The sequence below is a fragment of the Salmo salar genome, chromosome ssa29, assembly GCF_905237065.1.
Source record: "Salmo salar chromosome ssa29, Ssal_v3.1, whole genome shotgun sequence".
NCBI lineage: Eukaryota > Metazoa > Chordata > Actinopteri > Salmoniformes > Salmonidae > Salmo > Salmo salar.
In genome coordinates, this window is record NC_059470.1 from 10,908,305 (window position 1) to 10,935,908 (window position 27,604).

Consider the following 27,604-nt stretch of genomic DNA (forward strand, 5'->3'; position numbering starts at 1 on the left):
TTAAGTGTGCCTTTAAATAATAACAGACAGTGACACCAGCAAAGCACCCCCGCACCATTACACCTCCTCCTCCATGCTTCACAGTGGGAACCACACACGGAGATCATCCGTTCTACTCTGGGTCTCACAAAGACAGGCGGTTTCAACCAAAAACCTCAAATTTGGACTCATCAGACCAAAGGACAGATGTCTAATGTCCTTTGCTCGTGTTTCTTGGCCCAAGCAAGTCTATTCTTCTTATTGGTGTCCTTTAGTAGTGGTTTCTTTGCAGCAATTCGACCATGAAGGCCTGATTCACGCAGTCTCCTCTGAACAATTGATGTTGAGATGTGTCTGTTACTTGAACTCTGTGAGGTGCAATCTGAGGTGTAGTTAATTGCCGATTTCTGAGGCTAGTAACTACACTGCTCAAAAAAATAAAGGGAACACTTAAACAACACAATGTAACTCCAAGTCAATCACACTTCTGTGAAATCAAACTGTCCACTTAGGAAGCAACACTGATTGACAATAAATTTCACATGCTGTTGTGCAAATGGAATAGACAACAGGTGGAAATTATAGGCAATTAGCAAGACACCCCCAATAAAGGAGTGGTTCTGCAGGTGGGGACCACAGATCATTTCTGAGTTCCTATGCTTCCTGGCTGATGTTTTGGTCACTTTTGAATGCTGGCGGTGCTTTCACTCTAGTGGTAGCATGAGACGGAGTCTACAACCCACACAAGTGGCTCAGGTAGTGCAGCTCATCCAGGATGGCACATCAATGCGAGCTGTGGCAAGAAGGTTTACTGTGTCTGTCAGCATAGTGTCCAGAGCATGGAGGCGCTACCAGGAGACAGGCCAGTACATCAGGAGACGTGGAGGAGGCCGTAGGAGGGCAACAACCCAGCAGCAGGAACGCTACCTCCGCCTTTGTGCAAGGAGGAGCAGAAGAAGCACTGCCAGAGCCCTGCAAAATGACCTCCAGCAGGCCACAAATGTGCATGTGTCTGCTCAAACGGTCAGAAACAGACACCATGAGGGTGGTATGAGGGCCCGATGTCCACAGGTGGGGGTTGTGCTTATAGCCCAACACCGTGCAGGACGTTTGACATTTGCCAGAGAACACCAAGATTGGTAAATTCGCCACTGGCGCCCTGTGCTCTTCACAGATGAAAGCAGGTTCACACTGAGCACGTGACAGACGTGACAGAGTCTGGAGACACCGTGGAGAACGTTCTGCTGCCTGCAACATCCTCCAGCATGACCGGTTTGGCGGTGGGTCCGTCATGGTGTGTTGTGGCATTTCTTTGGGGGGGCCGCACAGCCCTCCATGTGCTCGCCAGAGGTAGCCTGACTGCCATTAGGTACCGAGATGAGATCCTCAGACCCCTTGTGAGACCATATGCTGGTGCGGTTGGCCCTGGGTTCCTCCTAATGCAAGACAATGCTAGACCGCATGTGGCTGGAGTGTGTCAGCAGTTCCTGCAAGAGGAAGGCATTGATGCTAAGAACTGGCCTGCCCGTTCCCCAGACCTGAATCCAATTGAGCACATCTGGGACATCATGTCTCGCTCCATCCACCAACGCCACGTTGCACCACAGACTGTGCAGGAGTTGGTTTAGTCCAGGTCTGGGAGGAGATCCCTCAGGAGACCATCCGCCACCTCATCAGGAGCATGCCCAGGCATTGTAGGGAGGTCATACAGGCACGTGGAGGCCACACACACTACTGAGCCTCATTTTGACTTGTTTTAAGGACATTACATCAAAGTTGGATCAGCCTGTAGTGTGGTTTTCCACTTTAATTTTGAGTGTGACTCCAAATCCAGACCTCGATGGGTTGATAAATTGGATTTCCATTGATTATTTTTGTGTGATTTTGTTGTCAGCACATTCAACTATGTAAAGAAAAAAGTATTTAATAAGATTATTTGTTTAATTCAGATCTAGGATGTGTTGTTTAAGTGTTCCCTTTATTTTTTTGAGCAGTATATAATGAACTTATCCTCTGCCGCAGAGGTACCTCGGGGTCTTCCTTTCCTGTGGCGGTCCTCATGAGAGCCAGTTTCATCGTTGTTGATGGTTTTTGTGACTACACTTGAAGAAACTTTCAAAGTTCTTGATATTTTCCATTTTGACTGACATTCATGTCTTAAAGTAATGATGGACTGTCGTTTCTCTTTGCTTATTTGAGCCATTCTTGCCATAATATGGACTTGGTCTTTTACCAAATACGGATATCTTCTGTATACCACCCTCACCTTGTCACAACACAACTAATTGTCTCAAACGCATTAAGAAGGAAAGAAATTCCACAAACTAACTTTTAACAACTTTTAACACACCTGTTAATTAAAATGCATTCCAGGTGACTACCTCATGAAGCTGGTTGATGGAATGTCAAGAGTGTGCAAAGCTGTCATCAAGGCAAAGGGTGGCTACTTTGAAGAATCTCAAATATAAAATATATTTTGATTTGTTTAACACCTTTTTGGTTACTACATGATTCCATATGTGTTATTTCATAGTTTTGATGTCTTCACTATTATTCTACAATGTAGAAAATAGTACAAATAAAGAAAAACCCTTGAATTAGTAGGTGTGTCCAAACTTTTGACTGGTACTGTATCTACATAAAAAATATATATATAAACGCAACATGTAAAGTGTTGGTCCCATGTTTACAAAAAAAGCTCATTTCTCTCAAATGTTGTGCATAAATTTGTTTACATCCCTATTAGTTAGCATTTCTTCTATGTCAAGATAATCCATTCACCTGACAGGTGTGGCATATCAAGAAGCTGATTAAACAGCATGATCATTATACAGGTGCATCTTGTGCTGGGGACAATAAAAGGCCACTCTAAAATGTGCAATTGGTGCAATTGGCATGCTGACTGCAGGAATGTCCACCAGAGCTGTTGCCATATAATTTAATGTTAATTTGTTTACCATAAGCCGCCTCCAACCTCGTTTTTGAGAATTTTGCAATTTGTTCAACCGGCATTCACAACCGCAGACCACGTGTAACTACGTTAGCCCAGGACCTCCACATCTGGCTTCTTCACCTGCGGGATCGTCTGAGACCAGACACCCTGAAGAAACTGTGGGTTTGCACAACCGAAGAATTTCTGCACAAACTGTCAGAAACCGTCTCAGGGAAGCTCATCTGTGTGCTCGTCGTCCTCACCAGGGTCTTGACCTGACTGCAGTTCAGCGTCGTATCCGAATTCAGTGGGCCTTCGATGGCCACCGGAACGCTGGAGAAGTGTGCTCTTCATGGATGAATCCCGGGTTCAACTGTACCGGTTGGATGGCAGATGTCGTGTATGGTGTTGTGTGGATGAGCGGTTTGCTGATGTCAACATTGTGAACAGAGAGCCCCATGATGGAGGTGGGGTTATGGTATGGGCAGACATAAGCTAAGGACAATAAACACAATTGCATTTTATCGATGGCAATTTGAATGCACAGCGATACCGTGACGAGATCCTGAGGCCCCTTGTTGTGACATTCATCCGCCGCCACCACCTCATGTTTCAGCATGATAATGCACGTCCCCATGTCACAAGGATCTGTACACAATTCCTGGAAGGTGAAAATGTCCCAATTCTACTATGGCCTGCGTGCTCACCAGACTTATCACCCATTGAGCAAGTTTAGGATGCTCTGGATCGATGTGTACGACAGCACGTTCCAGTTCCTGACAATATCCAGCAACTTCGCACAGCCATTGAAGAGGAGTGGGACAACATTCCACAGGCTACAATAAACAGCCTGATCAACTTTATAAAAAAAATATTATTTTATTTAACCTTTATTTAACTAGGCAAGTCAGTTATGAACAAATTCTTATATACAATGACGGCATACCCCGGCCAAACCCTCCTCTAGACTGGAAAATGCTGGGCCAATTGTGCGCCGCCCTATGGGACTCCCGATCACGGCCGGTTGTGATACAGCCCGGGACCGAACCAGGGTCTGTAGTGACGCCTCTAGCACTAAGATGCAGTGCCTTAGAGCTCTGTGCCACCGCTGTGCCACTCGGGGGCTAAAGGAGATGTGTCCTATTAATGCGAAGGTGATGTGTCATGCTGCATGAGGCAAATGGCGGTCACACCAGATACTGACTGGTTTTCTGATCCACGCCTCTACCTTTTTTTTAAGGTATCTGTGACCAACAGATGCATATCTGTATTCCCAGTCCTGTGAAATCCATAGATTAGGGCCTAATGAATTGATTTAAATTGACTGATTTTCCTTATAGGAACTGTAACTCAGTAAAATCTTTGAAATTGTTGCATGTTGCATTTCTATTTTTGTTCGGTGTAAAAGAAGACACTCCTGGCACCCCTTAATCAAATATTATTGGTGCAGATTGTAAGAAACAAATCTGCTAAACAAAAAAACGGTCAAGAAAACTGTCACAATTCATAAGCACACAATTGAGAGAGTGGCATTATTCATAACTCTTGGTGGATATTGTAGTACGTCATTGGCCTGTTTAGTATGGGTGAGGCACGGTACACTTGGGGGAAGCAGTTTGGTTCTCCTCCATAGATTAGGACAGCCATTATTGCCCTGTTGAAGAGGATCAGATGCCATGATGTAAGTAAGAGTTCACCCAACAAGAGAGGATGGCTGTGCTAATGACTAAATTACTGCCCGAGGATGTATAATCATGACTCGGATTTGACGCCAGAGACCAAATTGAGGCTTAATGCTTGAAGATGCATATTGCATATTATTGATTTATGGCGAGGAGCTCTCATTTTCAACAGAACAAATATGAGACGCTTCCACCAGATGCTCAACCCCTATCAGATTTTTTCCCAATATTCAAGCTTCTGGGCAAAATGTATTTGAGGTGTGTCCAGTACATTCTCACCATACCGTTTTAAACTGTATTGAGCTGCTGTAAATTATTCAGATTTCTTTGCTCCCAAAATATGAGGCCATCATTTTACTAATAAAATAGGACTTATCTATTATGTTTGAACCAAGGAGCAGCAGACTACCCCTTTACATCGACAAATATCGAGCACACAAATTGCTCAAAGAACATATGCACATACTATGATAACACATGCTGCGCCCCGTAAATATACAGCAGGGGTACGCAAGTACTATTTGAGATGTCAGGTCACACAACTTTTCCGGGTGGATAATGTAATTTATCGGCGCAGTAACAAACCCCCACCTCGCAACCCATGAGACCCCAAACTGTTCACACCCCACTTGCTGGCGGAGAGAAAATGTTGCAGCAAATCTACATATTATGCATCGGACAGAGATTTTTTTTTTTTTTAATTTATAGCTAATTTCCTTCAATTCTATGCATCCTTCCATGTCTTATGTTTGTTTATTTGATACCAGGGGTCAAAACCCGACTGTGTAAAAGTTTGTTTGGGGGGGGGACCTGCGTTCCGTATTGACCCCGTTCTGGGTCCGGATCCGGTCCGCCAGTTGAGTGTGGAGGATATACAGTATGTTGTGACCCTTAAAATGTGTGTGCTTAGCATGAGAAACATGAGCTTAGACGGATCTTCAGGTTGATCCCTGATAATCTAACACTACTGCCTTTCTCTCCCACTCTGGGCTAAAGACGTCATAGGCCTCTCTCAACGTTTGGTGAAATCCTCCAAATCCTGCCTCAACGAGTCTTACCACACACTCATTGCATATTAATTAAGTCAGAATGTCACATAGCAGTCTCATTAACTCATGCTGTGTGTCTGACAACACTATAGGAGAGGCTACAGCTGTGGAAGGGTAGCGAAAAAACACTGTGTAAAATCTAAGGTACACTCCAAATGGCACCCTATTCCGTTTATAGGGCTCTGGTCAAAAGTAGTGCACTTTACAGGGAATAGGGTGCCATTTGGGACACATTCTGAGACTCTTTGCCCAGCAGTGTCATCTCAACTGAAATGACCATGAACATACTATTGGCTCCCTCCATTTACATTTCTGTATGTGTGGTGAGAAAGAAGAGAGAGATACAAATCCAGGATAACACTCAGATTGTCATTTTCGAGATCCCTGATCAGAACGTCCACTCCAAGAAATCATCTAAGGAATAGATTGTATTGATCTTTGGACTAGGACAAGTCCTCACATATGCACATCAGGAATGTGATTACAAGAAATCAGCTAAAATGGCAGCGTTTTTTGGTTGTAATTACAGCATTTATAATTATTTCATGATAGATCATACATTGACTATAAGACAGTAGTATGTTCTGCTCACATACAGAGAAATCTGCTTTCTACTGGTGTTGAATTACTTTCTGCTGTTGTTGAATTTCACTATTACGGTGTTAGGCAGGCTGTCTTAATATGGACACCCTTCACTATAGGAATTTCTTAGTTGACTGAGGAAACCTTGCTTGCAGGATGATTAAGTGTTGACTGGACTAAGACTCAAGGTCTAAATCATTTCCGTTTATGCCATGGTGTTTTTGTTATTGAGACTGACCATAAATCGTGGCCTACACAAAGAGTGGGCAGAGGTCCACCATTGATCTTCTCTGGTTTCCCCAGTCTAGAATGGCAGCTTTCCTGCAGCTAGTTCCAATGACCAATCATTTGCTGCTAACTGATGGTGTTTGTTTCGTGGGGGTGCTGGTGTATCAGATTTAACAGGATATTAAAAGGTATGGAAACACTATCAGTATATGGTCTGATGGGATTGAAAGCATAAGAAACTGCTACTTGCTTGAAAGTCATGCTGCTAAGGCCGGGATTCAATCCGATCACCGGTAGATCCGCTTAAAAGCGCGGTGGACATTTAAAGGTAATTTCCGATTGAGCCAATATTTGCAGCATTTACCATGAATAACCTTGGGTAGTGTAATTTTCTTATTTGAATGATGAAAATAATGTTGGAAATGACATCAGTTTGAACAGGTAGAGAAGGTTCCTGTGGCTGTGGCATCGATGTTCCACTTGGCTGAGGCTGAGAACAGAGTAGCAGGGAGTTTATCTCGCCTATAAAAACAACACTTTCTGACCAAATCAATTTTTCTCACCTTTACATCAGTGGCCCAGTGGAAAAGGCATCAATCAGCCTGGGGATTGTGGGTTCAAGTCCCACCTGGGTTGATTAGAATCTGCTTGTTTTTCAATGAGTATACCATTAATCAGTGGCAAATTACTGTTGAGTACTTTGGTTCCAGCTCCCAATTTATAATTGCACAGATCACTATCCCCATCCTTGCCGTAACATTACTTGCTCACACCAATTTAAATGCATGTGGCTAGCTTTCATTAGTCAATAGTGAATTCCAAATTGCCTAAGTGGCCCAGAGGATCACAATAATAAGGGAAATGTTTACTAACACATAGGTACTAGAGAACTGACATTGGAAGCCCTTTTCCAGATCATGACTACACTACCGCCCCTGTACTTCCCAAAATACACATTCGTACATTGTATTTTCTAAGCAAATGAAGCACATGTCAAACTGCTGTAAATCATAACTTTAATATCATAAATAAATTTCAGTCGTATTCCAACGACTCAAAATGATTTAGACCATCAGTGTCGTGTGCGAGTCAGGTCTGTGGGATGTAGGCAGAGGTGTCCTCCAGGCCTGAGTAGTCGTTGTCCAGGTACTCAAGGATCACGTTGCCCCCGTTGTAGAGGGGCGAGTCTGGGTGAGCCAGCATGGAGAGAAGGGTGTCGTCCATCTTGAGGGCTTCGCCCGTCTGGGGGTGGCACAGCCGCAGCTTCTACACGTCAACAACAACGCCACAGGGGGAGGAAAAAGTCGTTTTGTAGTAAGAGGTATCTTAGAGACAAGACAGACCAACAGGAAAGTTTGCCATGCGCAGTAGATCACCTGCTGGGTGTCAACAAATGGTGTCGATTCAACATGTAGAATAAAGTGGAAACAAACAGAAAATGGTGGCCGATGTTCTGTGGTCAGTGGCGATAGGATGGATAGCCATTGCGCACCGCCGATGTTCGTGTTGGTATGTTTCGTCTCAAATATTTGTATAATGACAATGGTAGAATAGGTTTTTCTGCTTGGAGACAGCTCGTGATAGTTTCCGGTTACCTTTCTGTTAATACATTGTTCTAAGATGTTTCAAAAAGAGAGGTTTCTAAAATTTGTTTGATGATAGCGGTACAATAGGTTGATTGGAACCTGCTGCTCGAGGCCGTTTTCTGTTACCTTAGCCGTTAGTATGTTGTTGTCGTTCTTGAGGCTGGCCAGCGAGGCAGCGTAGTCCACTACTTTCCCCACACTCCACTTGGAACAGAAAAACATAGGCAGGCTGGAGTCTTTGCCCTCTTTGGGAAGGAAGACATTGAAATAGGTCCTCTCTGTCTGGAAAGCAAAGTCAGAGATGTAGACTTGTATATCGAATCAAATGCAAAAGCACAAAAAAAGACACTGATTCTTTATAGAATGATGACAAGTAGATGCTGTTTACAGCAGGGTTCCCAACCTTTTCACCATGTCCCCCATTTTTAGTATCACTGCCTTTTTATTGTTTATAGACATAGCCTATATTAAACCAGCTTGAATGTTTAATGAGGGCCCTAAGAAAATGTTTTGAAGCCCATTTCCCTCAATTCCACATAGTTTAACAAGACTCATGGCATCTTTTGGATAGGCTATTTAATAATAATAATAATAATAATAATAATAATAGATAAGGAAAATGCATTCTAAACCCGATTTCCCCGCTACCAAATGTTTTATAGGCCAATATTTTCAATTGAATTATACATATATATATATATTCTCTTTTACAGAAAGTGAATAGATCAATTGATAGCAACAGAGTCACATTGTATAAGATTACTTCCAAGCAAGTTCCTTTCACTCCTCAACTTTAAAAAGGTCATAGCTCAGCTTCTGAATATCAGAGACAAACCAAAGATATTCCCATCAGAGGTGACTCTTCCATGGGTGGAAACCTTCCTTGACTTGAGGAGGGAATATTTGTTTATTTATTATATGCAATTGTTTAAAAAAACTATGCATAAATCTGCCATGCTTTAGGCTAGATACAAGCGATAAAATGTCAGAGGAAGAGTCGACTGCTGGGAATATCTTTGGTTTGTCTCTATGATATTCAGCAGAGGTACGACCTTTGAAAGTTGAGGAGTCAAAGAAATTAGAGGGTGTAATTTCTTTGACTCCTCAACTTTAGAAGGCCGTAACTCAGCTTCTGAATATCATAGAGACAAACCAAAGATATTCCCATCAGAGATAACTCTTCATCTGGCATTTTATCGCTTGTGTCTAGCCTAAAGCATCGCAGAGACTTATGCATCGTTTTAGATTGGTATAAACAATTGCAAACAAATATACAGTATATACACTACCGGTCAAAAGTTCTAGAAGACCTACTCATTCAAGGGTTTTTCTTTTTACTATTTTCTACATTGTAGAATAATAGTAAAGACATCAAAACTATGAAATAACATATGGAATTATGCAGTAACCAAAAAAGTGTTTTATATGAAATTCTTCAAATAGCCACCCTTTGCCTTGATGACAGCTTTGCATTCTCTTGGCATTCTCCAAACCAGCTTCACCTGGAATGCTTTTCCAACAATCTTTAAGGAGTTCCCACATATGCTGAGCACTTGTTGACTGCTTTTACGTCACTCAACGGTCCGACTCATCCCAAACCATCACAATTTGGTTGAGGTCGGAGTATTGTGGAGGCCAGGTGATCTGATGCAGCACTCTTTCTTGGTAAAATAGCCCTTACACAGCCTGGAGGTGTGTTGGGTCATTGTCCTGTTGAAAAACAAATGAAAGTCCCACTAAGCCCAAACCAGATGGAGTGGCATATCGCTGCAGAATGCTGTGGTAGCCATGCTGGTTAAGAGTGCCTCGAATCCTAAATAAATCACAGACAGCGTCACCAGCAAAGCACCCCCCACACCAACACCTCCTCCTCCATGCTCTATGGTGGGAGATACACATGCGGAGATCATCCATTCACCCACACCGCATCTCACAAAGACACGGCGGCTGGAACCAAAAACCTCAAATTTGGACTCCAGACCAAAGGACAAATTTCCACCGGTCTAATGTCCATTGCTCGTGTTTCTTGGCCCAAGCAAGTCTCTTCTTCTTTCTTATTGGTGTCCTTTAGTAGGTGTTTCTTTGCAGCAATCGACCATGAAGGCCTGATTCACACAGTCTCCTTGAACAGTTGATGTTGAAATGTGTCTGTTACTTGAACTCTGAAGCATTTACTTACCAGCCTCAGAAAATGCAGCGCAACTAATGAACTTATCCTCTGCAGCAGAGGTAACTCTGGGTCTGCTATTCCTGTGGCGGTCCTCACGAGAGCCTGTTTCATCATAGCGCTTGATGGTTTTTGCGACTGCACTTGAAGAAACTTTCAAGGTTCTTGAAATTTTCCATATTGACTGACCTTAATGTCTTAAAGTAATGGATTATCGTTTCTCTTTGCTTATTTGAGCTGTTCTTGCAGTAATATGGACTTGGTATTTTACCAAATAGGGCTATCTTCTGTATACCCCCCCACCTTGTCACAACACAACTGATTGGCTCAAACGCATTAAGGAAAGAAATTCCACAAATTTACTTAAGGCACACCTGTTAATTGAAATGCATTCCAGGTGACTACCTCATGAAGCTGGTTGAGAATGCCAAGAGTGTGCAAAGCTGTCATCAAGGCAAAGGGTGGCTATTTGAAGAAACTCAAGTATAAAATACATTTTGATTTGTTTAACACTTTTTTGGCTACTACATGACTCCATAAGTGTAATTTAATTCTTGATGTCTTCACTATTATTCTACAATGTAGAAAACAGTCAAAATAAAGAAAAACCCTTGAATGAGTAGGTGTTATAAAACTTTTGACCGGTAGTATATATTCCACCCTGCAAATCAATGCAGCATAAATTAGGTTATTATTTCTTGACCCAATATAGTATGTGGCATTATATATATATATATATCTCACAGCCCCACTTTAATAACGCCATCACAGTTCAAGTATATGCGCCAGACACACTCTCTCAGTGGTTGAATCTCAAATTACACCCTATTCCCTAAATAGTGCACTACTTTTGAACAGAGCCCTGTGGGCCCTGGTTGAAAGTAGCCCACTAGGGAATAAGTTGGACGCAATCACTCTGCATCTCGCTTTCCATCACTCTTAATTCCAGACTGGTAGTACCTGTGGCAGTCCCTTGTCTCCTGCAGCATCAAGCTTTAGTTTCATCAAAGCCACCTTGGCTGCTGTTGCAGCGTTCTTTACTCCCTTGCGACCTTTCCTCGGAGGCAAAGCCTTCTTGGACTCTGTTCAGTCAAGAGGGTAGAACCCAACATTTTGGTGAACACTGGCCTCGTGTGGACAGGCTAAAGAATAGCAGGGATAAGCATATCCTGTATGGCCATGGATGTCATACAATTTATTTTGAATAAGACTCTGAAATGGCACCCTATTCCCTATATAGTTCACTACTTTTGACCACAGCCCTGTGGAAATAGGAAATAGGGTACCATTTGGGATATAGCTCCAATGGACCCAGTAAAAGTATTTTTTTTGGTTTGTGATGAAAAGTTGCGACTGTGACTAACCTACAATCTTCTGCACGAGCGCTTGCGTGGCAGCCATGCGAGGCTTGGGCGTTTCCAGTTTATCACACTTGTGGTCATCTTGGTGACGGTGGCTGGAGAATAAAGAAAATGGGGGTATGAGAGGAGCTTTTAACACACCCATCATCTGTCTTTCCACTGCAGGCGGTCCACGGCTAGATCGCAAAGAAATATATTTTCTTACATTACATTTTTTTAAGGAATATTTCGAACAACATATTAACCTAATTTTGGCCAAGGGATCCGTGGAATAAGTTTAGAGGGTGTAATATAATACAATGTAATATTACTCATATAAAATGTATGTTATTAACCCTGGGAAACATAGGCCTGGGAGGCTCACAGGGATATTGGTATCCACAGTGCTCCACCAATTATCCATTTGTCAAATTAATACTTCTTGTATTCCCAGAAAATGTAAAAAAAATCGAATACATAAATGCACTGTAATTTAAAATGTGCGTCAGCACGCTTCCGTTCGGGTAAGTCCATCTTGAGACCCTGTAGCCAGTATACACTTCCTCAAAATAGAATGAATATGCAGTGCCTTCAGAAAGTATTCACCCATTGACTTTTTCCACATTTTTGTTGTGTTACAATACACCCAGTCACTACAAAGAACTGTTTCCGGAGAGGAAGGAAACCGCTCAGGGATTTCACCATGATGCCGAAAACAGTTAGAGTTTAATGGCTGCGATGGGAGAATACAAGGTTGTGGATCCATCCTCAGTTTTCACTCCACAATACTAACCTAAATGACAGTGAAAAAAGGGACAGCTGTACAGAATAAAAATATTCCAAAACATGCATCCTGTTTGCAATAAAGTAAAACTAAAGTAAAACTGTAAAAAATGTGGCAAAGAAATTAACTTTATGTCCTAACACATCACTGAGTACCACTCTTCATATTTCTAAGCATGGCGGTGGCTGCATCATGTTATGGGTATGCTTGTCATCGTCAAGGACTAGGAAGTTTTTTAAGGATAAAAACAAACTGAATAGAGCTAAGCACTGGCAAAACCCTAGAGGAAAACCTGGTTCAGTCTGCTTTCCAACAGACATTGGGAGAAGAAATTCATCTTTCAGCAGGACAATAACCTAAAACACAAGGCCAAATATACAATGGAGTTACTTATCAAGATGACATTGAATGTTCCCGACTGGCCTAGTTACAGGTTTGACTTAAATCAGCATGAAAATCTATGGTAAGGCTTGAAAATGGCAATCGAGACATGATCAACAACCAACTTCACAGAACTTGAAGAATTTTTTTAAGAATAATGAGCAATTTTGTAAAATCCAGGTGTGTAAAGCTCTTAAAGACTTACCAGAAAGACTATCAGCTGTAATCACTGCGAAAGAGGATTCTATGTATTGACTCAGGGGTGTGAATACTTATGTATATAAATATTTCTATATTTCATATTCAATACATTTACAAAAATGTCTAAAAACATGTTTTCACATTGTCATTATGGGGTATTGTGTGTAGATGGGTGAGAAAAAAAAAGCAATTTAATCAATTTTGAATTCAGGCTGTAACAATAAAATGTGGAATAAGTCAAGGGGCATGAATACTTTCTAAACGCACTGTATGATCACTCAAGAAATCTGTCTTTAACAGACATTTGTGCCAAGGAGATTTTAGTCGTGTAATTTTACATCTACCTCAAATGTTTGGTGCAGTATTTCTCAAGTGAAAAATGTGCATGTCTCGTTGAATGACAACACTTCATTGAAGAATCCCTATTGTTGACCAATCACCTACAAAGGATCGTAGACTTCAGCTTGCCTCAATAAAACATGTTGTGCGCAGGAACAGGCGAAGGTCACAAAATATCATCATAATATACATTGTATATACAAAAGTATGTGGACACCCCATCAAATGAGTGGATTTGGCTATTTTTTATTTAATCTTTATTTAACTAGGCAAGTCAGTTAAGAACAAATTCTTATTTACAATGAAGGCCTAGGAACAGTGGGTTAACTGCCTTGTTCAGGGGCAGAACGACAGATTTTGACCTTGTCAGCTCGATCTAGCAACCTTTTGGTTACTGGCCCAACGCTCTAACTACTAGGCTACCGCCCCACCTGTTGCTGACAGGTGTATAAAATCGAGCACACAGCCATGCAATCTCTATAGACAAACATTGGCAGCAGGATGGCCTAACTGAAGAGCTCAGTGACTTTCAAAGCGGCACCATCATAGGATGCCACCTTTCTAACAAGTCAGTGTGTCAAATTTCTGCCCTACTAGAGCTGCCTTGGTCACCTGAAAGTGCTGTTATTGTGAAGTGGAAAATTCTAGGAGCAACAACGGCTCAGCCGCGATGTGGTAGGCCACACAAGCTCACAGAACAGGACAACCGAGTGCTGAAGTGCAAATAAATGTCTGTTCTCGGTTGCAACACTCACTACAGAGTTTCAAACTGCCTCTGGAAGCAACGTCAGCACAAGAACCGTTAGTCGGGAGTTTCATGGAATGGGTTTCATTGGCCGAGCAGCCGCGCACACAACCCTAAGATCACCATGCGCAACGCCACGCGTCGGCTGGAGGTGTAAAGTTTGCCACCATTGGACACTGGAGCAGTGGAAACGCGTTCTCTGGAGTAATGAATCATGCTTCACCATCTGGCAGTCCGACAGACAAATCTGGGTTTGGCGGATGCCAGGAAAACGCTACCTGCCCCAATGCATATTGCCAACTGTAATGTTTGGTGGAGGAGGAATAATGGTCTGGGGCTGTTTTTCATGGTTCGGGCTAGGCCTCTGAGTTCCAGTGAAGGGAAATCTTAACTACAGAATACAATGACATTCTAAGCTCAGCAAAAAAAAGAAACGTCCTCTCACTGTCAACTGCGTTTATTTTCAGCAAACTTAACATGAGTAAATATTTGAATGAACATAACAAGATTCAACAACTGACATGTGACTAACAGAAATGGAATAATGTGTCCCTGAACAAAGGGGGGGGGGTCAAAAGTAAGTCAGTGTCTGGTGTGGCCACCAGCTGCATTAAGTACTGCAGTGCATCTCCTCCTCATGGACTGCACCAGATTTGCCAGTTCTTGCTGTGAGAGGTTTACCCCACTCTTCCACCGTTCCCGGACATTTCTAGGGGGGGGGTGGCCCGATCCAACAGGTCCCAGACGTGCTCAATGGGATTGAGATCCGGGCTCTTCACTGGCCACGGCAGAACACTGACATTCCTGTCTTGCAGGAAATCATGCACAGAACGAGCAGTATGGCTGGTGGCATTGTCATGCTGGAGGGTTATGTCAGGATGAGCCTGCAGGAAGGGTACCACATGAGGGAGGAGGTCGTCTTCCCTGTAACACACAGCGGTGAGATTGCCTGCAATGACAACAAGCTCAGTCCGATGATGCTGTGACACACCGCCCCAGACCATGACGGACCCTGCACCTCCAAATCGATTCCGCTCCAGAGTACAGGCCTCTGTGTAATGCTCATTCCTTCGACGATAAATGCAAATCCGACCATCACCCCTGGTGAGACAAAACCGCGGCTCGTCAGTGAAGAGCACTTTTTGCCAGTCCTGTCTGGTCCAGCGACGGTGGGTTTGTGCCCATAGGCGACGTTGTTGCCGGTGAGGTCTGGTGACTACCTGCCTTACAACAGGCCTACAGTCCAGCCTCTCTCAGCCTATTGTGGACAGTCTGAGCACTGATGGAGGGATTGTCCGTTCCTGGTGTAACTTGGGCAGTTGTTGCTGCCATCCTGTGTAGGTGTTGTTACATGTGGTCTGCCACCGCGAGGACAATCAGCTGTCCGTCCTGTCTCCCTGTAGCGCTGTCCTAGGCGTCTCACAGTACGGACATTGCAATTTATTGCCCTGGCCACATCTGCAGTCCTCATGCCTCCTTGCAACATGCCTAAGGCATGCAGATGAGCAGGGACCCTGGGCATCTTTCTTTTGGTGTTTTTCAGTCAGTAGAAAGGCCTCTTGTGTCCTAAGTTTTCATAACTGTGACCTTAATTGCCTACCATCTGTAAGCTGTTAGTGTCTTAACGACCGTTCCACAGGTGCATGTTCATTCATTGTTTATGGTTCATTAAACAAGCATGGGAAACAGTGAAGATCTTTGAAGTCATTTGGATTTTTACGAATTATCTTTGAAAGACAGGGTCCTGAAAGAGACTTTTCTTTTTTTGCCGAGTTTAGATGATTCTGTGCATCCAACTTCATGGCAACAATTTGGGGAAGGTCCTTTCCTGTTTCAGCATGACAATGCCCCCATGCACAAAGCGAGGTCCATACAGAAATGGTTTGTCAAGATCGGTGTGGAAGAACATGACTGGCCTGCACAGAGTCCTGACCTCAACCCCATCGAACACCTTTGGGATGAATTGGAACGGGAACTGCGAGCCAGGCCTAATCACCCAACATCAGTGCCTGACCTCACTAATGCCCTTGCGGCTGAATGGAAGCAAGTCCTCACACCAATGTTACAACATCTAGTGGAAAGCCTTCCCAGAAGAGTGGAGGCTGTTATAGCATCAAAGGGGGACCAACTCCATATTAATGCGCATGATTTTGGAATGAGATGTTCTACAAGCAGGTGTCCACATACTTTGATAATGTAGCGTGTGCACAAACTGTTCCGAACTGTTTTGGATGGGATGTATTGCTGTCTCTACCTTCTTGCCGTTTGTGCCATGTTTTGTGCTGCTACCATGTTGTCTTAGGTCTCTCTTTATGTAGTGTCGTGATGTGTGTTTTGTCCTATATTTATAATTTAAAAAAATGTAATCCCAGCCCCCGTGTCCCCAGAGGCCTTTTTCCTTTTGGTAGGCCGTCATTGTAAATAAGAATTTGTTCTTAACTGACTTGCCTAGTTAAATAAAGGTTAAATAAAAAAATAATAAATGGGAAGCATGCAGACACCTTTAGTATAGCTACATCCATTTTCTTGTATGGAATATCATGATATACCCATTGATTTGTAAAGAATATAGCTTATATATGCCCCATGAGCTTAGTTCAACTGTTGTACCGCATCAGAACCCAAAATATAAGCCTGTTCCACTAAATATTTTGAAAAGAACACTGTATAGCCTCAAAACATTGTTAAAACTATAATTTAGATATTATGGGCGGTTAGTACTTGTATCTATATCTAGTTCTATGAATTTGAGAGTGGTTACATTTCTCCAGGCCCACCCCTCAGGTTTTTACCAATTGCAGGAAATTTGCGTGAAAACTGCAACATTTTCACTCCAATGCCAAGAGGTGTGCCTTTAAAATTGTCTTTCCCAGGGCCTGAGACACAGTTTGTCCAGCAATGCACTGGCAAAGTCATAGAAATAACATACGAAGAGTTGTACTATCTCACTCGAGGTGGTCCCTGATAAATTTGCTGTCACAAAAGAGGTCCCGGACCCAAAAAGTTTGAGAACCCATGCTCTACTCCTCAACCAACACATCACCTAACACTAGTTTCAGTAGATCTGGACCTGTATTCACAAAGTGTCTCAGAACAGGAGTGCTGATTTAGGATCACCCCTGTCCATCCATTGTGAAGTAAAAGGCAAAGCTGATCGTAGATCAGCACTCCTTCTGAGAAGGACTTTTTTAATATGGTCCCTGTTCTTGTTGGAGAGACCAGGGCAGACGAAGAGAAAAAAACATGACACTTACACCAAACAGAAATGTTTCTGACAGTGTGGACAAATGACTGGCAACAGTTCCTTCCCTTTGCAGTCTTCAAATGTGCATGGGTATCTTGTACAGCCACCAGATATCTGGACTTCTTTTTTAACGTCCACCTGAGAAAAACATTTTCAATCACGGCTGAATTCAAAATCATGAGAAAACTAGTTGAAGATGCGTCCCATTTGGCACCCTATTCCCTATATAGGGCATTACTTTTGGGTCAAAATAGTGGGCTCTGGGTCAAAAGTAGGAATTAGGATGCAGACAGAGTTTCTTACCACAGGACAAGCGTGCAAATCTCGACTTCTGTGTTCAAGGCTGGAAGGAAAGTAAAGACTCGTCTAGTAGTCAATCACATCACATTCACATCAGACTTGTCTAGTAGTCAATCACATCATATCACATTCAAACCCAAGAGCCATAGTGACTGAATTTAGTTAAACGCATATACACAAGTCAGGCCATCATATTTATCACCTGGATAAATAAAAGGTTAAACAACAGCAAACATCTGATCTTACCAGAAAACGCCCCTGCAGGCATCACAAATGAATGGCAGAAAATCTGGAGGAGAAATTGGGATAGACAGTAGTAAAATGCATTGACAACTTCAACATAATGCCAAAATCAAAGGCTCGCAGCAGTGATAGCAAAAAGATGGTGGATAAATGAAGATGTCCCACCCAGACAGTTTAATACAAAAAAAATGTTTTTAGTATGCAACAATGCATTAGCAGCTGGGTCTGGTCTGCTTATTTCGCTGTAAAGTTATAAGAACCAGAAAAAAAATAGGGAATGGGAAGTCTCCTCTTCCTTCTCTGGTGATAGCTACTGCTAACTGCCTAGCTAGCCACTGCTAGTTCTAGCTGCCCATGCTTACTCGTTAAGGATTCCAAAGAGACTACTGGCTAACAAAGCTTTTGTGTTTCTAGCTACTTCTAGAGAGAAATAAGAGCTCAATTAAATTGGCTTCACTTACAAATTGACTAAGTATTATTAACTAGCTAGCTAGCAGCTAAAGGTTGTCAACAGCTTGCAAGTTAGCCAGCCTTGCAGTGATTAGCATAGCCATGTAGCTAGCTAACCAGTTAGCAAGTTGGCAAAACAAACGGTAGCTACAAATACAAAAACACAACATTTAACGTTAAGCAACATAGTTCATTCTTTCGATCACATATTTCTAGTAAAAAATGTTTTTTATGAAAACCTGTCTGATGGCAGGACTTTATGTTACAATGTTTCCCAATGTCTAGCTCAGCCATGATCCTTCTTGCGTTAAAGTCAACTTTTCAACTTTGACCACAGACGTAACAATGAGACAGATATTTCACCGGATGTATAAATGTGAAGCATTAATACCACTCACTACCAAATATGGTGGTGGCCGGCAGCGCGAGAAGATGGAGCGAGGGGGATTTTATCCGACATTCGGCAAATTTTCTCATCTATTAAACATTTGATCTCAATGCAGTTTTCTGTTTTCAAAACTATAAATCTGTTACGAACAGAGTGGCCAAAGTTTTGTAGAATTCACCCTTTGTCAAAGTTGAGTTGAGTTATTGCACACGCGCACTTCACAGAGTAGGCGTTCTCTAACGGAAATGTACAAATATATGCTGGAACGCGCCAATCGGCTCTCGCTAGTTCGTGTTTGGTTCCGTCCAACTCCTCGCTTGTTCTGCCCACTGTGACTATGCTCCCATTGGAAACAACAGGCTGTGGTCTATCTTATGTTACTTATAAAAATCTTTGCTCTGTCCCTACAACGGACTCACGTGACTAAATCTAAACCTTTCTCTGTCCATGATAAATGGATACGTTGTACTAACTAGTAATGATACATTTATGAGTGATACATTGTAAAAAGGCCTACATTGTAGGTGAATTATTCCACTGTAAATGTTTTGTTTTTTTAAATGATTATTGTGTTGATTTTCTTGACATTAAATAATTAGATACATTTCTTAAAGCCTGTCCTTTATATGCAATCTTTTCTCATAGGGGCCTAGTTATTTATCTTTTTAAAATTCGCGTTTTTTTCTTAATAGCTAGGGCCTAGGCCATTGTGTCATTCATTATAAAAGCCTATTGTTATTTTCCACCGCCAGCCACAGGTGTCACATTTCAGGAATCGTCACTCAGGTGTGTGGGACTGGCTAGCTATTTTTGAATTGAAGCCGTCGGACTTGAATTGCAACCTGCACCTGGCGCGACTTTCTCCAGAGAAGTTGATCTAACGAGCGACATTTGAAAAGTAACTTTAACTGAATACAAAAAAAGGACAAAATGAGCAAAATTTCGAAATTGTTCAAGGGAAGCTCAAGTTCGAGCTCTTCTAGCCACTATCCAAGCTCTTCGAAGTCGAAACATGGCCATCGGTCTCGGACAGGTCCTACCCCGCAGGAGGCCATTCACAAACTTCGAGAAACAGAGGCGATGCTGGCGAAAAAACAGGACTTCTTGGAAAATAAAATTGAACAAGAAATTATGATCGCGAAGAAGAATGGCCTCAAGAATAAACGTGGTATGTATTGTGATATTGTCACGTCTGCATGATTTGGTTGGTCCATGTTGAATCACCTGAACCTCAATCTATTAATAGGATACCGTCTTCTCTGAAGTATTTTGTTATTTTGTCAATACAGGGAACTCCTAGAAACAGACAATAGTTTTGTGTCAGTGCTGCTTGCAGCCCAATCTACTGTCATTAGGCTATCAGTTACTTTTCTTTAATGACTCCTATCTAGGTCATACTAATTTGGGTCTTTCTGTACCCCTTCTGCCATTGCTTTTTTTTCTTAACTACTAAAGATGCAACTGGTACTTCTATATGCTATTTAATAATCATCGTAACCATATTTTTGTACCTCTGTACCACCAGCGGCCCTCCAGGCACTGAAGAGGAAGAAGCGCTTTGAGCAGCAGCTCACTCAGATTGACGGGACCCTCTCCACCATCGAGTTCCAAAGGGAGGCATTGGAGAATGCCAACACCAACACTGAGGTCCTGAAGACCATGGGCTACGCTGCCAAGGCCATCAAGGGCGTCCACCAGAACATGTGAGTGAACAAGGATAATAACCATTAAACAATGGGTATGTGCCGCAAATGGCACCCTATTACCTATAGTGCACAACTTTGGGCCTTGGTAGCCATCAAACACTGTTCTTTCTCAAGGTTTACTTTATTGCCAATTATATGCTCCTAATTCTATTTCAACCGGAGTTTAACGTTATATCAGGCAAAAAAGAGGATCATATCTAACTAGGCTTACTGATGTACCTACCGGTACTATTATACTGTTCCTAAATCTTCTCTGTTTTCCTCCCAGGGATCTGGATAAAATTGACTCTCTGATGCAGGACATCACCGAGTCGCAGGAAGTGGCCCAGGAGATCTGTGATGCTATCTCCCGACCTTTCGGAGATGCATTTGATGAGGTAACCTATTTACTGCTCACCATTTCTCAAAATAAAAGGCATCTCATTTCATCCTCTTAGCCTATTCACTGTGACCAGTGGAGGATTAATTTATTTAGCTGCTTGATAGGTTACTTAGGTTTTGTGACTTCCTGACTGCCAAACATGTACAATACTGCATGCATCTCATTCTGATTATCCTGCAGGATGAGCTGTTAGCGGAGCTGGCAGAGTTGGAGCTGGAGGACAGCATGACGAACATGGGCAGAGTGCCCAGTGTGCCTGCCTCCAAACTGCCCACCTCCAAGCTGCCCTCAACTCGACCCAGCCAGCGCACTCGTAAGTACAGGACAAGGGCCTGCAGAATAATAAACTAGTTGAAGTGTATGCTAGTTTTTATAATACAGTGGGTGTTAAAACTGTTACCTGGAGTCAGTTTGACCTCCTGCTTTACAGCGTCCAAGAAGAGGGTAGAGGATGATGACGACATGCAGATGCTGGCAGCCTGGGCAGTGTAACTAACACACACCGGACTCTAAAATGTATGAAGGTTAATTTGAATGTTTTTATCTTTTTGTTCTATTAAGTTTCTTAGGGAAGAGCCAATGATTTCTATTTTGTTGGATTGTTTTTATGTGTGTTGTACAAATATGGAAGTGACGTATTGGAATGTGAGCTCTGACTAGGAGATTTTTATTACTGCTATATTACAACATTTTCTGTCAATGAAGGATACAGTCGCTAGTGAAGGTCTACACACCCCTCTTCACATTTAGCTGCCTTAAAATTAAAGGGATAGTTCACCTACTTTAAAACAGTGCCAGGGAAACTAAACCGAAACATGGATTGCGTCTTACTGAGTAAGGAAACCAATAACATTTTAGCATTTGTTGCACAAATCCCATTTTAAGCCATTGTTCAGTGTATAAGTGACTTTGAGATTCACAATCAATTGTAGATACTTTTGTATGATTTGGTCATGGTGTGTAAAAATTTTAAAAAAATGCTAATATCGGTACTATGACTTGAATGGGTTTTGTGCCACAAATGCTTAAATGTTTGCATTTGGTAATAGTGCCAAGGAAATAAAACAAATGCAAGGATTGCTGTCATACCTGGTCCATAGACTGCTTAGCCTTACAGGGTAAGGAAACCAATGTGTCATTTGGGTGAACTATCCCTTTAAATCTAAAAAGGGAATCAACTGTATGTTTTTTTTTTTTCCTAACGATCTACACAACCAACTCCACATTTTCAAAAGTGAAGTGTCTAAATTGCTTCAGTGTTGTGGTAGACACATGCTATGGGAATGCTTGGGAAGTTAGACAAGATGAAAATAAATATGAAAGGAGATAAAAAGTTAGAGGAAACCCTGCCACAGGCTTCTGAATACCTAACCCTGGGATAGTTTTATAATTTTTCAGCTGGAAAATTTCACAAATGTTGATGCCAAAGACGGACTGTTGTGGCTTTCCTATAGGTGTTAAGTGTTCCTGAATGGTCCAGTCTTAGACCTGTGTTAAATCTGCTTGAAAATCAGTCAAGGTTTGAATATTGCTCTCCAATGACTCCCAACCAAATTTACTGAGCTTGAGTAATTTTGACAAAAACAATGGATAAATGTTGCCCTAAGATAAATTACAGCTGTGATTCTACCCAATGTTTAACACTGGTGTAAAGACATACACAATCAACACATTTGTTGAATTAATATAATTGTGGAGTAGGTTGTGAACATTTAATGAAATGTATTTAATTTGAAGGCAGCAGAATGTGTAGACTTTCAATAGGCACTGTACTGTATGTCTCTTATCAATAGGCTACCTTTGTAAAAGGTGCTGGGTTTGTGTTAGAGCTTCACTCATATTCTTTATTATAATTCACTATGCTATGAATGTTAGTTTTAGAGTTGGAGTTTAACAATAATATATTTTTTGTAAATATGAAGGATGTTGAAGATTTTAACAAAATAAAATTACCCCATTTTTTTGGGGTCATTTTCAGGAAGTTTTATTTTTTTACTGTAACTTGTTCCAGTAATGTGACCACTGTCCAATGGGAGTAATTTGGTAATGCAATAGTCGGTCAAATACCTATCAGGGCCCGCACAAGCCACAAACCTCCACTGTACAATGAACTATAATCGAGGTAGGCTGCACTGTCCGCAGGAGGTTCCAAGGGGGCACCATAACACAAGTTTCCCGCACACACGTCCTGCTAAAATGTGTAGTCCCGCGCCGTATGTCAACCAAGCAGGAAATCCTTCTCCAGCGGATTAATTGCGGAATACAATTTTAGAATAACGACGCACCGGCATGGAATCAGAGAAACAAGTTCAATCAACAGGTGGGTCTCAATATAAACGGTGTCTCAAGTCAATCGATACAACTAATCGAACAAATCCTATTAAAAGCCGGTTATCGATAGTTTACGGAATGCTAACAGCTAGGTAGCTAGGTTAGCCAGTTTAACTCTGACCCGAATGTGACACGTTTCACTTTATAGTTGACTAATTTGGCTGACGACACAAAGCAAGACTCCGGTTTCAACCATAAATAAACACACGGGAGATGATGAACTGGCTGGATTTTTTGTTGGCACGGACTAACGAATGAAAGTCAAAGTGATTGCTAGCTGTCCGCTATCCTCATAGACCTCAATGCACATGCGTAGGGCAGGCTATATGACTTGGTTCTTAACTGGCTTTCTTTCATTTTCAATAAGGGATTTGAATTTGATAAAGCATTATGCAGCGCTAACTAAAGAATCCATAGCCGCGGGAAGTAGGGGAGCCGAAGATGCTAATGCACCCCCTGATAAATTAATTAATTCCACAAAATGAGTGAACTAGTCTTAATTACTCCTGTATTAGCGGAGAAAAATACTCCTCAGGTGTGTGTTAAATAAACTGCTGAAACAGTAGTAGCTAAAAAGTCCTTGCTAATGACTTGTGATATGTGTACCCTCAGGAGAGGATGTGCCTGACCCAGAGGAGGAGGAGAAGAGGCTGGCGGCAGCAGCCCGGGAAGCCAACCGTCTATCTGAGCTGCGGCTGGTGCTGTTGGGCTGGAGGTGGCCTGGGAAGAGCCTCACAGGCAACACCATCCTGGGCCGCGAGGAGTTCCGCCTAGAACGGGCAGCTGAGTTCTGTGTCAAGCGTCAGACTGAGGTGGAGGGGCGCCAGGTGACAGTGATAGACACGCCGGGCTGGTTCTCAGCCCAGACAACGCCTGTCCTCTACCAGCAAGAGATGATACGGGGCGCCTCTATGTGTGGTCCCCCTGGCCCCCACGCCTTCCTGCTTGTCATCCCCGTGGGCATGTTTACCGAGGTGGACCGGGGCCGCATCGAGGAGCACCTGGCCCTGTTTGGGGAGCGCGTGTGGAGGCATACTATTCTAGTGTTCACTTGGGCTGAGGTACTGAGGAACATGTCCATCGAGAGACACATCAAGCGGGAGGGGAAGGATCTGCAGTGGGTGTTGGAAAAGTGCAAGAGGAGGTACTTTGTCATCAATAACTGCATATTTGGGGAGCACCCCCAACTGAGGCGGCTCATGGAGAAGATAGAGAAGGTGGTGGCAGAGGAGGGCATCTATAACCCAGAGGAGGTGGAGGAGAAGAAACATCTGGACCAAAAACAGAACCGGGAGCTTGGGGCAAGGCCCAAAGTGAACTCTGCTGTAGGATTGGCAAAACTGGACGTGGACCCGCCCCACAGTGAGTGACAGCTTTACTGACAACTCAGGCATAGTCTGGTACCAGGAAACAGCAGTCTCATAGGCTAAACCTCAGACTGGGTGAAATGTAGAATCTTTGCTCTTCACTCCAAAAATGTGAACTTGCATTACATTTGTATTATTCCACTTACGGTAACTGTATTTGAATTACTCATGTAGTGTGGAATTAGTCTCACTACCTCTCCCCTCAACCCTTTTTAACATTTCTTCCTTCATTTTTTTCTATGCTAACCATAACTATTCTCTCAATCCATTAGGATTGTCCAGGACAGGGCAATGTTCCTCTCCAGTAATATCAATACTGCCATTAACTAGCCTAGATAGTTTCACATAGACATGACAATGACAGTTCTTCCAATTATATTACATCTGTTATGTGTCCATTTTCAGATTCAGTGGATGTACTGACTGACTAAAGGAGAGATTTAAGAGCTGCTGAATCTACATCCATACATCACCCTTAACCTCAAGGCCTGTATTCACACATTGTCTCAGTGTTGATCTAGAATCAGTTTGCCTTTTAGATCCATAATGAATGAGACTGGTGAGGGGCGACCTAATCATAGATCAGCACTCAATTTATGAATACAGTCCCAGATTATTTTAGAGTTTTAAGATATATTTTTTAATTTATATCAGTGAGCGATATTATCTGTAACTGGATGTAGGCTAACATTATGCTGTTTGAGACTGTTACCTCCCACCAATGTCAGCTCTGATGAAATGTATCTATTTGGGGATTCGATTTTTACTGATTTGGTTTGCACATGAAATTTTAAAAGAAATATGACCAAGAACAAAATCACAGACATTCATACAGGACGATGGAAGAAACCCTAAATGACTTCAGATGGCTAATGTGTACTTGTATTTTTTTTGTTTTACCTTTTATTTAACTAGACATGTCAGTTAAGAACAAATTCTTATTTTCAATGACGGCCTAGGAACAGTTTGTTAACTGCGTTGTTCAGGGGCAGAACGACAGATTTTTAACTTGTCAGGTCGGAGATTCGATCTTGCAACCTTTCGGTTACAAGTCCAACGCTCTAACCACTAGGCTACCTGCCTAGTGGTTAGAGCGAGGGCCTAGTATAGGCTACCTGCCTAGTGGTTAGAGCTAGGGTAGATAGAGGGCCTACCCTTTGCTCCATGAAGGGAGGATAATGGGAAAACTACAGTACGAGACAAGTCTCTGAGGCTGGGACAGAGACAGGGAAGTCCCTGTGATACTTCTTAACCAAGTCTTTACAGTATATACTAGACAGCAGGGCTCTACAGAGCAACCATTTTACTCTCATATGTGTCTCAAAATAGATGTGTGTTGGTCAAGTATGAGCACATGTGCGACTTGTGATTTATGGCCCCAGAAAATATCTGCTGTAGACATTTTCAAAGTATTTGTTGGTGTGATTAGCTACCTCTATGAAACAAAACAAAGAACTACGAAATCCATATAGCTATCCCACCTCGAGCAGCAACAGCGCCTGGGGGGGCTGTGCGCACTGAGGGAAATGCTGAACGATACATTTTTAAGAAGCGCACTGGCATCGAAGTTGGTCGAATTTACCCGAAAGTCTACTAAAGTGGGACTTTGTCTTCGTGTTTCGTGGCAGTTTACATCGTTTTGTTCACACGCTATTTTTTTTTTTTTTAATGTTAGTTAGAGCTTGCTCAACTGCTAGCGAAGAGACACGTCGGAGAATATCATCTCTCACAGACAGACATGTGAGTCCCACCATTAACAACGGTCAAGGCCCTCCCATTAAAGAGGCAGCTGAACATTTGTCTCGCCTAAGTGGCTCAAATATTTAAGGTTAAATTATAATTGATTGAGCATGGAACACTCTTAACCTTTTTTATTCATCAACTTTTATTTAACTCCTACATTTTTCTATTTAGGAGCACATCTGCTCATTGTAAAACATGTCAGTATAGAGCCCTGGACAGGTATTCTGTACAATTGCACTACTAGATTTAAAAATGTTTAATAATTGTCTGCGAAAATGTTGTTCAGGGAATTGTGTGTGGAAAAGTTACCGAATTGTGACCAAACCTAAATTGGCATTTTAGACAATGTTTTATCAAGCACTTGAAGTGCAGGTACGGTTTTACTCTACTAGTAGAGAATACAAATATCTATGTCTGGGTTTTGTTCATGGGTGTGAAATGTGTGTGAAATATACAAAATCCACATGTATCAAACCCAACCTTCTATGCAAGTGCATAGCTACTGAAATGTAATTTAAAATGTTATTGTGTAATGATACATTTTACCCATTTCATTTTTATATAGAATTTTGGCAGCTATATGCTTCCATAACACTCTAAGTAGGGTCGCTTAATTATTCAGATTAGTTAGAATTGAAACATGAATTACTCATCTGATGTAGAATTGCAACATGGCCCATGTTGATAGCATTGCAATAGGCTTAACACTGTGAGTACAAGAATGTCTCATCATATCATTATCGTCATCATATTATCATTTTTATATTATTATTATATACTGTAGGTCTTTTATTCTTATAATTTCTTCCTATTCTGACAATCAATACTAGCTAGTGGTAGCTACATGCACTAACTAACATCCAGTGGTGAGTATAATACGAATTTCTTTCAATGTTGATAATGTATACAAACCATTTTACAAACATCTCCATACTGATGCTACGCATTGATGTTACATCATATTCTGTTAGCTACACTTACGTGAATGCACATGTGCTGTAAGGTTTCTGAGTCAAGTAAAGTATCAGCACAGAAATATCTTCAAAGTTCTGTTTCGAGTTGCCGCTGGTTGATTGATTTATTAGAGGGAGATGAGGTAGGTGTCATCTCTAGTCAGCGCAACTAGTCGTCTTTTGTTTCCCTTTATAATTGATGCTGTTTTGTTTATTTTGTCTATTGCTGTAGTAGACAATTATATATTTTCCTAAAGTATCCAAATAAAGTGTATATTTTGATGAAATTTCTGCGAACCTGTGACCTCCAGTGTTTTTGTCAAGTCCTTACTATCTGAAGGCAAAATATCAATTTATCTTTCCTCAATTCCTTGTACGCTCTCATCTCCTGCTCAAAACCAATTGGAAAAGAAGCTCAGGGGAGGGCCCATGGACCTTCTCCTCCAATATGGTTAAGAAGGTAAGGAGATTTGAGGAATCACAGAAAGACAAAGATCGCTAT

General features: G+C 42.0%; 3 protein-coding genes across 3 annotated transcripts; 2 read left to right on the top strand and 1 right to left on the bottom strand.

The window, feature by feature from the left end:
* Positions 1 to 7,451: 7,451 nt before the first annotated feature.
* zfand1 (zinc finger, AN1-type domain 1) lies at positions 7,452 to 18,598 on the bottom strand. The gene is made up of 8 exons (XM_014180730.2): positions 18,472 to 18,598; positions 17,786 to 17,828; positions 17,543 to 17,582; positions 17,250 to 17,377; positions 11,570 to 11,661; positions 11,166 to 11,287; positions 8,165 to 8,320; positions 7,452 to 7,718 (listed from the first exon to the last, which is right to left on the bottom strand). The coding sequence occupies exons 1-8, from the start codon at positions 18,524 to 18,526 to the stop codon at positions 7,542 to 7,544; spliced, it is 813 nt and encodes a 270-aa protein (XP_014036205.1). The 5' UTR covers positions 18,527 to 18,598; the 3' UTR covers positions 7,452 to 7,541.
* Positions 18,599 to 19,359: 761 nt separating this feature from the next.
* On the top strand, positions 19,360 to 22,685 carry chmp4c (charged multivesicular body protein 4C). Its single transcript, XM_014180732.2, has 5 exons — positions 19,360 to 19,788; positions 20,146 to 20,323; positions 20,595 to 20,703; positions 20,889 to 21,021; positions 21,139 to 22,685. Exons 1-5 carry the CDS (start codon positions 19,551 to 19,553, stop codon positions 21,198 to 21,200), a joined length of 720 nt encoding a protein of 239 aa, XP_014036207.1. The 5' UTR covers positions 19,360 to 19,550; the 3' UTR covers positions 21,201 to 22,685.
* Positions 22,686 to 22,806: 121 nt separating this feature from the next.
* gimap4 (GTPase IMAP family member 4) lies at positions 22,807 to 27,389 on the top strand. Its single transcript, XM_014180731.2, has 3 exons — positions 22,807 to 23,028; positions 23,652 to 24,401; positions 24,812 to 27,389. Exons 1-3 carry the CDS (start codon positions 22,998 to 23,000, stop codon positions 24,835 to 24,837), a joined length of 807 nt encoding a protein of 268 aa, XP_014036206.1. The 5' UTR covers positions 22,807 to 22,997; the 3' UTR covers positions 24,838 to 27,389.
* The last annotated feature ends 215 nt before the right edge of the window (positions 27,390 to 27,604 follow it).